This window comes from Hemiscyllium ocellatum, chromosome 4 (genome assembly GCF_020745735.1).
Source record: "Hemiscyllium ocellatum isolate sHemOce1 chromosome 4, sHemOce1.pat.X.cur, whole genome shotgun sequence".
NCBI classification, from domain to species: Eukaryota; Metazoa; Chordata; class Chondrichthyes; order Orectolobiformes; family Hemiscylliidae; genus Hemiscyllium; species Hemiscyllium ocellatum.
This window is the reverse complement of record NC_083404.1, coordinates 55893578-55909648: the sequence shown is the minus strand read 5'-3', so window position 1 is coordinate 55909648 and position 16071 is coordinate 55893578. Positions and strand designations below refer to the sequence as shown.

General features: G+C 38.0%; 1 protein-coding gene across 5 annotated transcripts in view; it reads left to right on the top strand.

Moving 5' to 3' along the window:
- LOC132813685 (arf-GAP with SH3 domain, ANK repeat and PH domain-containing protein 1-like) overlaps window positions 1-16071 on the top strand; it is a 341801-nt gene that overhangs the window by 319046 nt on the left and 6684 nt on the right. For all 5 annotated transcript variants that reach the window (XM_060823243.1, XM_060823230.1, XM_060823238.1 and 2 more), the window contains one exon: window positions 7658-7780. In XM_060823243.1, coding sequence (XP_060679226.1) covers window positions 7658-7780 — 123 coding nt within the window. The remainder of the gene's footprint in view (window positions 1-7657; window positions 7781-16071) is intronic.

Here is a 16071-nt window from a genome sequence, read left to right as displayed (position 1 = left end):
TTTCTTATGATACTTATGCAGTTTTTACTATTTATTTAAATCTGTGTCCTCTTGTTCTCAATTATTCTACCAATGTGAATAGTTTCTCCCTAACTACACTGTGATCCCTCAAGATTTTGAGTACCCCTATCAAATCTTCTTGCAATCTTCTTTTCTACAAGGAAAACAGTCACCATTTCTTCTATCTTCATAACTCATCCTTAAAATCATTCTTTTGAGTCTTTTCTGCATACTGTTCAGTGCCTTTACGTCCTTCCAAAAGTGCAGTGCTCCAGCTGAGACCAAACTAGTGTTTTATACAAGTTCAGCATAACCTCACTCTTGCTCTCTGTGCATTTATTTATAAAGCCGAGTTTGCTTTATACTTTAACTGCTTTCTCAACCTGTCCTGCCACTTTTAATTGTTTATGCATATCTGCATCAAAGTCTCTCTGCTTCTGCACCCCTTTTAGAGTTATGCTTTTAATTTTATATTATCTCTCCATATTCCTCATACTGATATGTATCACTTTTGTTATGAGAATAGATTAACGAATTTGGGACCCTTGAAGAGAAGGTGGCCAAGAGGAAATTTGATAGAGGGTTTCAAAATCATGGGCAGGCTGAGTATAGTAGATTGGTAGCTGTTCATGCTCATAAAAGAGAAAAAGAAAAAAAATTGAGTGGTTAGGGTATGAAATAAATTCTGGATCAGTGGTGCTGGAAGAGCACAGCAGTTCAGGCAGCATCCAATGAATTGTGGTGGAGGCAGTTTTGACTGAGGTATTCAAAAGAGCATTGGATGGTTTTTAGGATAGTAATTGTGTGCAAGGATATGCGGAAAAGGCAGGAGATTGACACTAGGTAATAGAATTGGTGCAGACATGATGAGCCAAACAGCTGCCTTCTGCACCATGACAATTCTGTGATTTCACATTTCATCATATTAAGCTCTGTCTGGTACCTGTGGTGTTCCCTCTAAGCTGCACAGCAATTGCGATTCCATGCACGCTCATCAACATGCCATCATTGATTTATGGTTTTAGAAGTCGTCACTTTCAAGGGACCTCAGAGTCCACGCACCAGACAAAGAATTATAGGCATTATTGGTCACCTATGCACTTATTTCACCAATTTGGCCTCACTGTTCAAAATGCTTTCAAGTTTCATGGCATGTACAAACTTTGAAACTGTTCTGCACACCAAACAACCAGGCATTAAGATCTCTGTCAGGAAAAGTAAGGGTCCCAATACTGATCTCTGGACATCTCCATTATACATCTTCTTTCAATCTGATAAGCGTCTGCTAACCATTACTCATTTCCTGTTACTGAGCCAATTTCATGTGCATGTTGCTACTGTCCCTTTTAATCCAAAAACTATAGTTTTGCTCACAACACTGTATCAGATACCTTTTGTAAATACATGTATACCTCATCAACCCTATTTGTAACCTCTTCAAAACAAAACTCGAATTATTTAAACATGATTTTCCTGGAAGAAATTCTTGCTAATGTTACTTAATTAACCTGCAATTCTCCGTGCGGATGTTAATTGTATTTCCAATTACTTTAAGTTTCCCTCACCACCAAATTTAAACTGACTGACCTGTAATCGCTGGGTTTAATTTTACACCCATTTTTGAACAAGAATGTAACGTTTCGAATTCTTCAGTCCCCTAGCACCACCCAAGGGAAAACATTATGGCCAGTATTTCTGAAATTTTAGTCCTGCCCTTCTCTGAGCCAGGTCTTTGTTAAAGTTATAATATTATATTTCAACATGGCAATTGCAACATATTCCCGTAACTCAATGATTAGTTCTTTTGAGGTCCCGATTGTTAATTTCCTACCTAGCTGCCTAAATTCTAACTGCAAGACATCTTTCCTCTCTGTGCCTTGGTCATTTGTACAAGTGTGGGCTATGATTTCTGCTATTCATCTTCCCCATCAGATTTTCTTACAATTGCTTACTGACATCCTTGACCCTGGCACAAAGGAACCATTAGCACATCACTATTCTTTCCCAACAACAGGAAAAAAGATGCCTTTGCAGTATGACAATATGTTGAAAATGTTGGCATTTGCTAAAATTTGGGTAATTTAGTTTCACTAAGGTTTGATGTATTACTTCCTATGTCTCTCATTAGTCATCAAAAATGTTTTGGTCAGTTCTAATAAAGAAAAAAGTTGAATTGTGGCATATGGCAATTCATTCTAAAATCTGCAAACAGTCTCAGTGATAGACATAAGAGTCCAGATCACATTCCTAAATGTCAAAACAGGTCTAATTTAATCAATTTATTCAGTGGAAGCTGAGGGATAACCCCGTTTGAAAGTGAATTTAGTTGGTAACAGGAAATAAGCTGTGAGGAATCCTAAAAATAAGGTGATACAAAGCCGAGTATTGAGTATACTTTAAATGCGGAATGATGTCGAAAAGACAAAGGGCACTCCATCTGAATGCACACAGTATTCGCAAGTAGACGATCTAAACAGCAAAAAGTAAGATAAATGATTGATATAATTGGAATTACAAAAACGTGGCTGCATGGTGGTCTTGACTGGGAACTGAATATTCAGGAATATTTGACATTTAGGAAGGACATTCAGTTTCTGGTCAGTGGTAAATTCTGGAAGCTGATAATGGGATATTCAGTAATGGTAATGTCAAGGAGAGACAGTTAGATTCCTTCATACTGAAAATAGTTATTGCCTAACATTGGTTTGTTGTAAATGTTACTTGGCAGTGAATGTTATCTAGATCATGCTACATGTGGATACGACTGTACTTGTAACTGAAAAGTGCTCAATGTATTGAATATGTGCAATCATCTCTCGTTTTGAATGTATGATGGAGGGAAGATCATTGGAGTAGCAGAAGAGAGTTGGGCCTAGGTCACTTCCCTGAGAAAAACCTGCAGAGATGTTCCAGGTATGAGATGATTGGCCTTCTACAATCACAGTCATTTTCCTTTGTGCTAGCTAAAACTCCAACCAGTGAAGGTTTTTTGATGTTTTTTCATGGGAAGTTTGTGCTGCTGGGATGGTCAGCATATGTTGCCCTTGAGAACATGATGGTGAGCCTCTTTTTCACTCCTCCACCACCACCACCAAATTGCAAGTGACTCATTTTTCCAAGGTCCCTTTATACCATACTCAGCCAAGTGTTGCTTTTCAAGGACTGTCACTTTCGCCTCTACTCTTTTGGCCATGTTCAAAGTATTTAAATGTTTTCATGGTTCCATATGAAATACAAGGTCTATTTTGGGACAATGATTAAACCATCAGTGCTTTTCAAATAGGTGAGGTGTATAGGGTTTCTTGAATAATAGAATGTGGCCTTGTTGACTCAGCAAAATCACCCATGCTGTTTGCAGAACTAATATTGCCTATTCAGGCTGATATCCTTGTTTTAAGAAGAAGCTCCATTTGGAATTTCTCATCCTTCATCTTGAATAGAAGAAAATACAATTTACAAAACTCGTGTCAACCTAAAGGTGAGAATGGCTTCTTACACAGCTCATCGGGAGAAACTTCTAAAAGGCAAAGTTCAGAGGTTGGAGACCAAGACAACCTTTAAAAATGAAACACTCCTTTTCCTGGACCAGGCTGTATTAAGTCCAGGAAACGTCCTAAAATATCCAGAGGATCACAACAAGTCTCTTTTCCTTATCATCTAACATTCTTCTAAGTCACTGCCACCTGGTATTCATGAAACCTCTCTGGATTGTTGACAGTCCTTGATGTTGAACCTTTTAAAACACAATAAATATTACCATTTGAAAACTTGCAGTGGAATTGTCTGTATTTGTCAGGAATATTTCCATGACCACTTGATGAATAATGTAGTAGTTTTTACCTCTCTATTTTCTCTCCTTACCTTTGGTCCTGAAAGCACTGTCTATTTACTAGGTTTACTACCTCTTCCAAGCGGCCTTTACGCATGTGAATCTTACCAACTAGTATTTGTAAATTATTCAACTGCAGATACCAAGCCCAATCCCCTCCTTACCTCACTCTTACACGCCAATGTTTCATTCAGGATATCAAATAATGCTCAGGGCAGGAATATGGCCCATTACCCTTTATTAACTGACAATGCGGAGGCTCGTTTTAGGAATGCTGCTGTCACTCAAACAGAAGTTACCTCAGCACTGACTAAAGATTGATCCTGAGCACTTGTTTTCTGTTTATTTCAGTTGTATTTTTTTAAAAAACATTATTTAAATTAGCATGTTTGAACATGTTTTGACTCACCTCTGAGGCTGGAAGAACTTTGTGGCTCAGAGAAAGGGACATTACCATGGCACAATATTTGTGTTCATCAATATAAAAGGCCAGTAATACCAGGCTGAAATAGAAAAATATGCATTTCATGCATTGAATGTCAACATCACGTGTTCACTAAATATATTTAACACTGTCTTTTACCAAATCATTTCTTTAGCCTGAACATCAGAGGAGTACTTTACTATTTCAACTACCCAAAGGATTCTTTGGCAATATTTGTTAGAATTGTATTTGAATTGTATTGAATTGTTGCATACAGACAACAAAGCAACTAATTACAATGTGCATGTAGAAAAAGCATTTGTGAAACATGGGTTAAAAAATTGCAATACCTGGATTATGAAAAGCAAATCTATAAGCTGTCTCCCCCTCCTACCCAGTTACACATAGTTTAAAAAGGTCATCTGATTGTTCAGTTGTATCTTCATTATATTGTTTCCTTGAAAAGAGCCCTAGGTGTCAGAGCTATAATGGCAGCTGGAGATACTGTGGTGCATCCATGAAGCTGAATTATATGGGTAGCACATTTAGAAGGCACAAGGGACTGCAGGACGGAAAAGATTGAGTGACTACCAAGCAGTGTAGAAGTGTTTGTCAAGAAGAAAGCAAGCAACACAGTAGTCAAAACCATTGACAATTTAAATTCTATGTCACTGAGAATGCACTTAACCTTCAGAGAGTTGATTTCCAATGAGAATTTCTTCTCCAAATATAAGACATAGAAGCAGAAATAGACATTCAGCCCATCCAGTATTGAGATTATTTATTGAGATCATGGTTGATCAGGTAATCCTCAGTTACACTTTCCTCTGTTTTCCCCATAACTCTTTCTTCCTTCATGGATTGAAAAAGAGAGGATGTGTTTTCTCTGCACTTTTAAAGTACTGCAAGTGACATAATGGTTTATGATGCAGCAATCAGGAAGCTTGAAGTCTTGTTCTAACACATGTATTGTGGTGCTGCCTGTAAAATAAATGCAATCCCCAAGCTGTAACAATTTGCTGGTTTGTAACCAGTTTCATGTCAAGATATGAGAAACATCTTCATGTCATTGTGTAAAAGCAAAGGGAAATAAATGATGAATTTGAGAAATTAGTCAGTCATTGTGTCCCTTGCTTCCGAGATAGCATTAATCTGAACATTATAACCAAAACAATAATTTTCAATTTGCATTAAAAAAGGAATTTAGGAATAAGATCATCAAAAGTTCTGATAAAAATCGTATAAATTAAAACAAAAGAGGTTTATAAAATCATGAAGGGCACGAATAAGGTAAATAGAAAAGGTACTTTTCCCTGGAGTGTGGGAGTCCAGAACTAGAGGGCATAGGTTTACGAGTGTGGGAAAAATTTAAAAGAAACCTAAGGGGCAACTTTTTCACGCAGTGGGTGGTGCGCATACCAAATAAGCTGCCAGAGGAAATGTTGGAGGCTAGTATGATTACAACATTTAAAAGGCATCTGGATAGATATATGCATAAGAAGAGTTTAGAGGGATATGGGCCACATTCTGGCAAATGGGACTAGATTAATTTAGGAAAATCCTGTTGACGTGGACAGGTTGGACCAAAAGGTCTGTTTCTGTCTTTTGCATCTTTATGACTGACTCCATAATTTATTCAGCCCACATAAACTAACACTTGAAGGTTTTAGGAAAATCATTTCAGAAATAAATTAACATAATGAAAAAAATATTTTCCATACAATTTTTTTAAATCTTAATCAATTTCAATAGCAATCAATTTCAATAAAATTCAGTTATTTGGTTAGCTTAAACCAATCAATTTTAACTACTGGTATAACTTGTCAGTACAGGAAGAACAGCACCACACAGTGGCAAGAATAGGTAACTTTGGAACTCCACAAACCTTAGTATTAGTCAGAGAGCATTTCTGTTGGACTATCCCAAAATACAGAAAAGTGTTGTGTGTGATTTTGACTCCTGGTATATTTGCAGTTTCCATTGTCATGAAACCTGGACTTAGGAGTGTCTGTTCCATGAAATTGTTCAATGATTTCAGTATTGTGTAGTGACATAATAAAAGCAAAGTACTGCAGATGCTATTGATCCAAATAAAAACAACTTGCTGGAAAAACCCAGCAGGTCTGATAGCACCTGTTGAAAGTGAAATGGAGTCCAGTGTGACTTCTCTTCAAAACAGATGATCTATCAGATTGTTGAAGCATTCCTGTTTGGGAGAAGGGAAGAATTTATGTCAAAGCAGTACTCTTTGATCTTGCATATTAAATTCAGAGCTTAAATAGCATTGCCATTCAATATATTCAGCCCTAAAAGCTAAATAATTATTACAGTATATATTTTGTTGTCAATAGTTTGTATAGATCTTCATATGGTCATAGCATGAAAACCACACAGTGCCTTATAGACAGCTTTCTATCATTGTGAGTACAGCACTGCTGCTGTTTGAAGCTACTTGTTAAACAGCAAGTAACATTGAGATCAGGTACTTGCGTAGAATTTCAAGATAGCCATGACAGTTTTGTGCAATTCATCAGCAGTTTAATGATGAACTGTTAAAATCCCTACCACCCAATTCAAACTATCTATACTCTCGGAATGTATTTCATAGAATCCCTACAGAGTGTAAGAGGGCATTCAGTATAATTTACTCTCCAAAGAGCATCCCACCCAGACACCCCATCTCCCCCCACCACCTAAAAAAAGAAGTTGCTGCAGCCCTGCATTTAGCATGGCTAATTCACATACTTGCACACTATGGGCAATTTAGCATAGGCAGTCTACCTAACCTCCACATCTTTGGACGATGGGAGGAAACTGGAACACCCAGAGGAAACCCACGCAGACAAAAGAGAATGTGCAAACTCCACAAGATAGTCTCACAAGGCTGGATTGGACTGTGTGACAGCAGTACTAACCACTGAGCCAACATGTCATCCAAACACAACATCTACCTTTCCAACGTTTTGAGAGACCATCCAACTAATAAGTACAGCCAATTTAACTGTAAGTGGCATTTGGCAAACCGGATCTCATGCTTGTAGCTACCAAGTGCCCATAAATGATTTCTACTGTTTATTTTATGTCTGAATAAAAATAATTGATGTTTTATAGATCATATAAATGCACTGACAAGTAATCTGTTTACCGACACAAGTTACTGTATTGTAGTTATATGAATTTTGTATTCAGCATTTGAAAATAGGAAGTTGGTATAACACCAAATGAAAATGTTAGATAATTTATGACAATAAAAATGGTGTTTTAAAATTTGTAAAATCTTTATAATATTTATCTTGTCCTGTGCCAAAGGTTTTCTGTTTTCATGCTTAAACATAATGCTGCATTTTCTGACTGTGACAAATGCTTTGTTTATCTGTCTTGATGATTACAATTTTTCTTCAAAGGCAAAGAATAAAATCCGGAGGGTAAAAACCATATATGACTGCCAAGCTGACAATGACGATGAACTTACCTTTATTGAGGGAGAAGTGATTGTCGTAACTGGTGAGGAGGACCAGGAGTGGTGGGTAAGTCTTATGAGTAATTGCTTTAGAATGTTCATTTTTGGAACTTTTCATTGGCATTTTGTGCAATTAAAACAATTTTTAAAAGCCAGTCCTAAAAGATTTTGTATCATGTATTTATATTAGAACTGTGAAGATGAGGCCAAAATCATATGAGCCATAATCTTATCAAATGATGGAGCAGGCTTGGAGCTAAACGGTCTACTCCTAATTCATGTGTTTTCATGTACCTATTAAGAACCATACCGATATCCCCCACTTCTATATTGAGATCACTGTCATGGTTCTTACTGAGCCATACTGTTCCTTTAGTTCACTCTTGCTTTTAATATATTTAGAAGAAATTCTTTGAGATTCCTTAAGTTTACTTGCCAATATTTTTATCATTACCTTGCTGTTTAATCTCATGCTAACACTTGTTATGTGTTCCATGTTTTTTGCAGCAACGAGCCTTTGATGTTTGTCATAAACTTCCCTTTTTCTCATTTTACCCTTTTTCTTCGAGAACAAATTTGCTTTGAACACACTCGACATTTTCTGATTAGTATTAACTGATGCTGATTTACTTCAAATAGCTGCCTACAGTCCATTTTAACAAAATCACAAACTTCAGATTAGTAAAATTAGCTTTGCCCTAACTTACTTTTTATTCTGGATTTCCTTTTACATAACCACTTCAAATGTAACTGAACTATAATAGATTAGTGGAAGTTTTGAGCTATAGGGAGAAGCTGAATAGGCTGGGGCTATTTTCCCTAGAGCCTCAGAGGTGAAGGGGTGACTTTATATTAGTTTATAAAATCATAAGGGGCATGGATAGGGTGAATAATCAAAGTATTTCCCTGGTAGGGGAGTCCAAAACTAGAGGGCATAGGTTTAAGGTGAGAAGGGAAAGATTTAAAAGGGACCTAAGGGACCATTTTTTCACACAGCAGATGGTGCAACTATCGAATGAAGTGTTGCAGGTTAGTATAATTACAACATTTAAAGACACCTGGATGGTACATGAATAAGAAGGGTTTAGTTAGAGGGATATGGGCCACATTCTGGCAAACGAGACTAGTTTAGGAAAATCCTGTTGGTATCAATGAGTTGGACTAAAGGACCTGTTTCTGTGCTGTACATCTGTGACTGTATTTGCTCCCCACCAATGGCCATTCCCCGGCTTCATTCCCGAAAACAAAACCACAAATCACTCACATGCGCTTACTCAGTGCTGGCTAATTCTCCTAAATGTAAATTAAGAATTTGGCTCCCTCTGTGCCTTTCAGACTAATTTTATGCCAGTTAATGTTATGGTAGTTGCTCTCATATTTTTCAGCTCTGAAGGGTTTGCATACATATTTGCTCTTCAGTCTGCCCCTGATAGTTTGGGGGTCTATGCTATTGTTTGTAACACACAAAAACCATGTCCACAAGAGGGTCTTAACAAATTCCCTTTACTTCAGTGATATTAGCATTGTTTAACTGGCAGCACCCTGAGGTTACCACTGATGAGCTCAACTAAATTGACTATATTAATGCTGTGACTGCAAGAATGGGTCAAAGGCTGAGAATTCTACAACAAACAACTTTTCCTGATTCCTCAAAGCCTCTCCACCATTTATAGGCGCAACTAAGGCTTGTAATAGAATACTCCCTAGTTGATTGCAATATGTAGCTCTCAACAACACCCAAGAAGCTTAGCATTGCTCAAGGCAAAGCAGAAAACTTAATCAGCACTCCATCAGTCCTTAAAACACTCACTACCTCTACTACTGCCACACTACTTCAACACTTACCATTTATAAGATGTACTGTGGTGACATGTCAGGCTCCCTTTGAAAGTATCATTCAAACCTTAGATACTCTAACAGCTAAAGAACATGGGCAACAAATACAAGGAAAGCAAATGCATGTTCCTTTCCAAGCTACACACCAACCTCATTTGGAACTATATTGCCATTCATTCACTGTTGACAACTCTCTGCCCTTTTCTTGAAGACATGTAGGGATGGGAAACAAATACTGGCCTTAACAGTGATGCTCATATCCATGAAAGTAGGAAAAAGAATTACACTTCCAGTCTGTGATTTTATCCTCTGGTTTAATTCATTTGGGCTCATTTGAAGATCCTTTTACCGTTTTGTCTCTCCTGACGACAGGTGTAGGTGCTTCATTAGTCAATATTGCAATCATCGCACTTTTTCAATCTTTCTCTGAAATCCTGTAATGAAATATTGAGCTGCTCTCCTTTCAGTCATACCTCAGTAATAGCTAAAAACATACTCCCCTGTGTCAAATTGTGCGTATAACTCATCTGAAACATTCTCAACAATTCTCGATTGAACCATTCGTTTCCTGAGAATCCCTGTGAATGATGAAATTTGCAAGCGTGTGACTCATTAAAAATTGCACTTGTGTGATTTTAGTCCACTGATGTTGATTCTTGTAACTGTTTTTTGGTGCAGATAGGCGAATTTGTGATTTTATAGATAGAGAGGATTTGCTGGATGTACCAAAATCCCACTGTTGCCAAATCTTTGGCCTTTATCTTCTTTGTCTTCTAAACAGGTTTAAAAACTTTTGTTTTCCATTTCCAACTTTTCTTGCTTCTGAATGTAGTCTGAAGTTCCCACCCTGTCCACGTCTAGTCCAAGATAATGTTCACCTAGTGGTATTTACACTCATTTGAAGGAATTTAGTGAATCAGTTTTTAACTGCATAACCTATCGGGTTGCTCCTCAGACCTACTTGGAAAATGCTCATCTAACATCACTCTAACATTGTATAATGTATGTGTGATCCCGTATTCTGTAATCTATTTAATAGAAACAGTTAGCTTACAGAAACATAGTATAGTCTTTTCAAAGTGAAAATCATCGTACTACAGGAACATTAGAGAGAGATGACTGGTGTCAAGATTAACATGAAGAGTACCATGTCTCAAAGAGTGAGGTTGAGAAGACATGGTCTTCCTGATGACTTCAGTTAGGATTGGAAATGAACCTGCATTGTTGGTGACACCAAGACATCCAATGAACTGTGCTAACCAATCCTTTCACCAGTTGATCAAAACACTTTCAACATCACTGTTTCTCTAAAGTATGATGTTTTAAACTGGGTATTAATCTTGTGATCCTCCCTAGAATCCTTTCCAAAGCACCAATATTACCCACAATGTGTGACAACCAAAATTAGATACCATATTCTAACTGAGGTTTAACAGTAGTCTTGTACAAGGACAAAACTATATGCTTTATTTATAAATGAATTATCTGACAAATATACTCCAATATCTAATTTACTAACTGTTGCTTTGAGGCATTGGTCAGGAATTGTTTCAGATTGATAAACTAATGGTGAGGTAGCAGATCTCCAACTGTTTTTAGATTCATAGAATCCCTGCAGTGTGGAAGCAGGCCATTCAGCCCATTAGGTCCACACTGATCCTCTGAAGAGCATTCCACCTGGATCCACACTCCTACCCTATCCCTGGACACAATGGGTAATTTAGGTTGGCCAATCCACCTAACCTGCAATCTTTGGGGTGAGAGAGAAACCGGACCACTTGGAGGAAACTCATACAGACACCGGGAGAATGTGCAGACTGTACACTGCAGTCACCTGAGGGTGGAATTGAACCTAGAACCCAGTGCTAACCACTGAGCCACCATGCCGCTATGTTTTTAGTTGAGAGAGAAGGTTAAGGTCCAAATGGGTGGAAATAAGGGCATGAAATGTACTAGATTTTAGTTCACTGACACAAATGAAACAGTAGTGCTGATCTTAGTTGATCCCTGGAGCCATTAGTGGATGGCATAGTGAGGGCTAATATAGTTGGTATGTGACAAGGCAAGAAAAATTGAATTTACCATCAAAGAAGATGCTATTTCCCATTCCAGCTGTGGTGACCTCCCTGCCCTACCCTCAAGATTAGAAGACATTTTCAAATCAAAACTGCCAAGAAGTTGGCCCATCACAATGGAGCCATAGAGGTCCAAAGCACAGAAAAAGGCCTTTATTCCAATCAAGTCTATGCCAGTCAAACCACCTAACTATTATAATTCCATTTTCCAACACTTGGTTCAATGGTAAAGAGACAGTAGCTGAACTAAGTCAAATCCTTTGGAGAATGCAACTATTGGACAAGTCTCCAAATTGTCTGATGGTACAAACATAGGTGGGAGGACATAAGGAATCTGCAAGGGGATATAAATATGTTGAGTGAGTGAACAAAACTTGGCAAATGGAGTTTAATGCACAAAGTGTAGGTACTTTGGTAGGCATAATTAAAAACAGTATTTTTTAAATAGAGTCCAAAAAGGTGCATCACAGAAGGATCTGCATGTTCTTGCACGTGAAGCACAAGTTAGCATACGGGTGCAACAAATAGTTAAGAAAGGAAATGGCATTTTGAGCCTTATTGCTAAGGAGTTAGAGTTGTTTTTTAAAAAAGGGAATTACGTTGGTGTTGAAAAATGATAAACAATATTAGTTGCCATATTCAAGAAATCATATACTGGCATTGGAGATAAGACACAGTGAATCCCTATGATAATTTGTAGGATGAAGGGGCTGATTTATCATGAAAGAGGTGATAATTATTATTGAACTATTAATTCAGAGATCCAGGTAGCGTTCTGTGGACCAGAGTTCAAATCCCACCAAGGCATTTGAAGTTTCAGATTTTCATTTAAAATCTGAAATCTAATGTTCTTTAGGGAAGGAAACTGCTGTCTCCAATTTCAAGTAACGACCCTTCCTATCCCCCAATTCCCTTTCCAACTCCTCCCCTTCCCTTCCACTCCTCCTAGCCACCTATTGGATTCATTCCTCCATTGACCAACTGTTAAATCCTCTGCCTGTCTTCACCTACCCCCCACTTCACCACTGTGCCCCCCCCGCCAACCCCATTAGCTGCAGTTCCTCCTCCCTCCGCCCCCCCCCCCCAGTCTTGAAGAAGGGTTACACCCGAAGTGTTGACTTCTCCGTCTCCTAAAACCGCCTGGTTTGCTGTGTTCTTCCAGCTTCCTGCCTGTCTACTTTGGATTCGGCATCTGCAGTTTTTTTGTCTCAAACCCTTACCTGGTCTAGCCTACATGTAACTGTAGACTCACAGTAATGTGGATAACTCTGGGCAATTAGGGTTGGACAATAAATGCTAGGCAGTGACACTCTTATCCTGTAAATGCATAAAATTAGCTTACGCTATATTCGTTAGAGTTTAGAATGTTGAGAGGTGATCTCATTAAAACATAAAGAGTCTGTGGGGAATTGAAATTGAGGACATATTTGTAAATTAAAGGAACGGTTACTTGAAACTGAGATGCAAAAGAATTTCTTCTCTTGGAGGCATAGGAACGTCCAGAATTCTCTACCCCAGAGTGTTGTAGAAACCGGATCACAAAGTATTTAATGAGAGGTAAATAGATTTTTAAAATATCAGGAAGTTGAATACCGTGATGAGCTGATACAAAGGAGGAGCTGAGGCCTTGGCAGATCTGCCATGATTAGATTAAATAGTGGGGCAAACTTGAAACACTGAATGATCTCCTCCTGCTCCTATTTCCTGTATATACAAACAGACACATACACATCTTGAATTTACGTTGTTGTGGGTAAATCAACCAAAGTTACCTTTAATTCAGCTATTTATTCAAAAATCTTATAGACAATCAATTACTAAAACAATGATTTAAAATTTATTACATGTAGCAAACAAAGTAAGATTCCTGAAGTAAGCAGGTTAAGCCTCTCAACCAGGCTAGTTCCTGATTAAGGTGAAACTCTGCCATGATCCCACCAACTCTGACTCCAGAAGTGTCCAGGGTTCAATCCTTATGCAGAGTTGTTCTTCAAAGTTCTGGGCTTGGATTCTTATCCAGTTTTCTCTTTCAAGTTTGTGGTGCTGATATCCTTTAGATTCTTTCATGCCCCAAATTGATTATACTTCTGGAGACCTCAAGTCTGTAGCTTGTTTTCTTATCAGAAGTAGCTCCCCTGTTCCTTTTTACATTCTGCATTAGCGACACAGCTTTTCTTGCAATTAACCCCTTTACTTCAGGGCAATACTTCTGCAGGCAGTCTTAATTGCCCATTTGTCATGAGGCAGCAAGTTATCAGGAGTTATTATCTCCTGTCTTTCAGGAAGCAGCTTGTTTACATTCAGTCTTCCCCTAAATGGTTAATTCACATGTTGCTTTTAATTCTTTTAATACAGCTTCTCTTTGTCCCATTCATCTCAAGAAACCATTCACTCTAGAAAGATTTATTGCTGATTCTTACAATCCATTAATTTATTAAAGCTGTGAAGTTGCAAAGTTGTCAAGTTGCAACAGACAAATAAACACACACATGCCATACACAAAAACATGCAACACACAATATGGATGTAAGTGCACAGGAGGCAGTACAGAGGATGTTTCCTAAAATGTTTGCGCAACTACGTACTGTGGATGCGTGAAATCTGAATTAAAAACAAAGTGCTGGATCAACTCAGTAGGTCTGGCAACAGCAAAGGGAAGAGAAACAAAGTTAACATATGACTTGTCAGAAACAGAGAAGGCTGAAAAATAATGTGTTTTATATTGTGGTGAATGAGGAGGAAGAGTGAACAAAACGTTCCAGAGCGAGAGAAATGAGGCATGCTAATGGTAGTATAGAATGGATAATGCTGTAAAATAGTTGCTAAAGGTTATGAATAGTCAAAAATAATCCGGCTTCACTGAGAGAAATCCCATGTAAATGAGATATTGGGGTTGGGGATAGTAATTAAAATGGAAGACGATGTTCATGTTCAAAGGTTATTGAATTCAATGTTGAGTCCTGAAAGCTGTACAGTGTCTAAGTGGAAAATCAGTTGCTCTTTCTCTAGCTTGCATTAAGCTTCACTGGAGCACTGCAGCAAGCCTAAAACAGAAATTAGGTGAGTACATGATTACTAGATTAACACCTGGAATAATTAGATTGTCTCTTATGAGAAAAGATTGAATAGACTGGGTTTATTTCCACTTGGGTTTAGAAGGGTGTTAGAATAAACATTAGACTTTGATGAGGAAAGTGAATATCTTGTAGCCGAATTTGTGGATCACACAAAATTTGGTGGGATGCAAGTAATAAAGATCATGCAATGAGTCTGCAGAGGGATATAAATAGATTAAATGAGTGGGCATGAAACTGGTGATGGCATATCATGTGAGATGATGCACTTTGACAGGAGAATTAGAGGAGTTGAATATTATTTAAATGGAGAAAGACTGGTGAAAGCTGCAGCAAAGATGAATTTGGGAGCCCTCATGCATAACACACAGAAGCTTGCATCCAGACAGTAGTTAAACCATACTTAGAATACTCAGAACACTTTTGGTTCTCCTAACCAAGTAAAAATATACTGGCATTTGTGGCAGTCCAAAGGAGTTCCATTTGGTTGATCCCAGTCAAGGAAGAATTTTCTTATGAGGAGAGGTTGAGTAGGATTGACCTGTAGTCATTGGAGTTTTAAAATAACGAGAGACAATCTTATTGAAACATACACGATTCTTAAAGGTCTCAACAGGGTAGATATGGAAAGATTGATACCCCTTGTGGGAGAAACTCGAATCAGGGGTCTTAATTGCAAAATAAGGCATCACCCATTTAAGAAACTGATATGGAGAATTTCTTCTCTCTGGGGTAGTGAATGTGTCGAATTCTTTATCACAGAGAGCTGTAGGGACTCTATCATTAAGCATATTCAAATCTGAGAAAGATTTTTAATCAGTACAGAACCAAGTACCTTAGAGAAAGGCAGGCAAGTGGGGTGGAGCATTATCAGATCAGCCATGAACTCATTGAATGGCAGAGCTCAGGCATAGAGGTAATATTTATTATGGAGAGTCAGAAAAGAGGAGGAGGATGAACCTTGCATTTCAGAATCACAGCACTTCCATCCAGTAAGTTAATCCTTTGAATCTTGAAACACTTCTAAATATAAGGTTGACTTTGAGAAATGGAGAGGCAGAAATTGAAGCCTACAAAATAATGATCTATATTTTGGGGAAACATTGGAAGTTGGGTTAGGTTGGAGGAGGTGGTGTAAAATAATAGAGGCTTATAAAATCATGAGGGGCATGGATAGTCTTTTCCTCAGGTGGGGGAATCCAGAACTAGAGGGCATAGATTTAGGGTGAGGGGGGAAGGATTTAAAAGGGACCTAAGGGGAAAGTTTTTCACGCAGAGTGTGGCGCATGTATGGAATGAGATGCCAGAGGAAGTGTTGGAGGCTGGTAGAATTACAACATTTCAAAGGCATCCAGACAGATATATGAATAGAG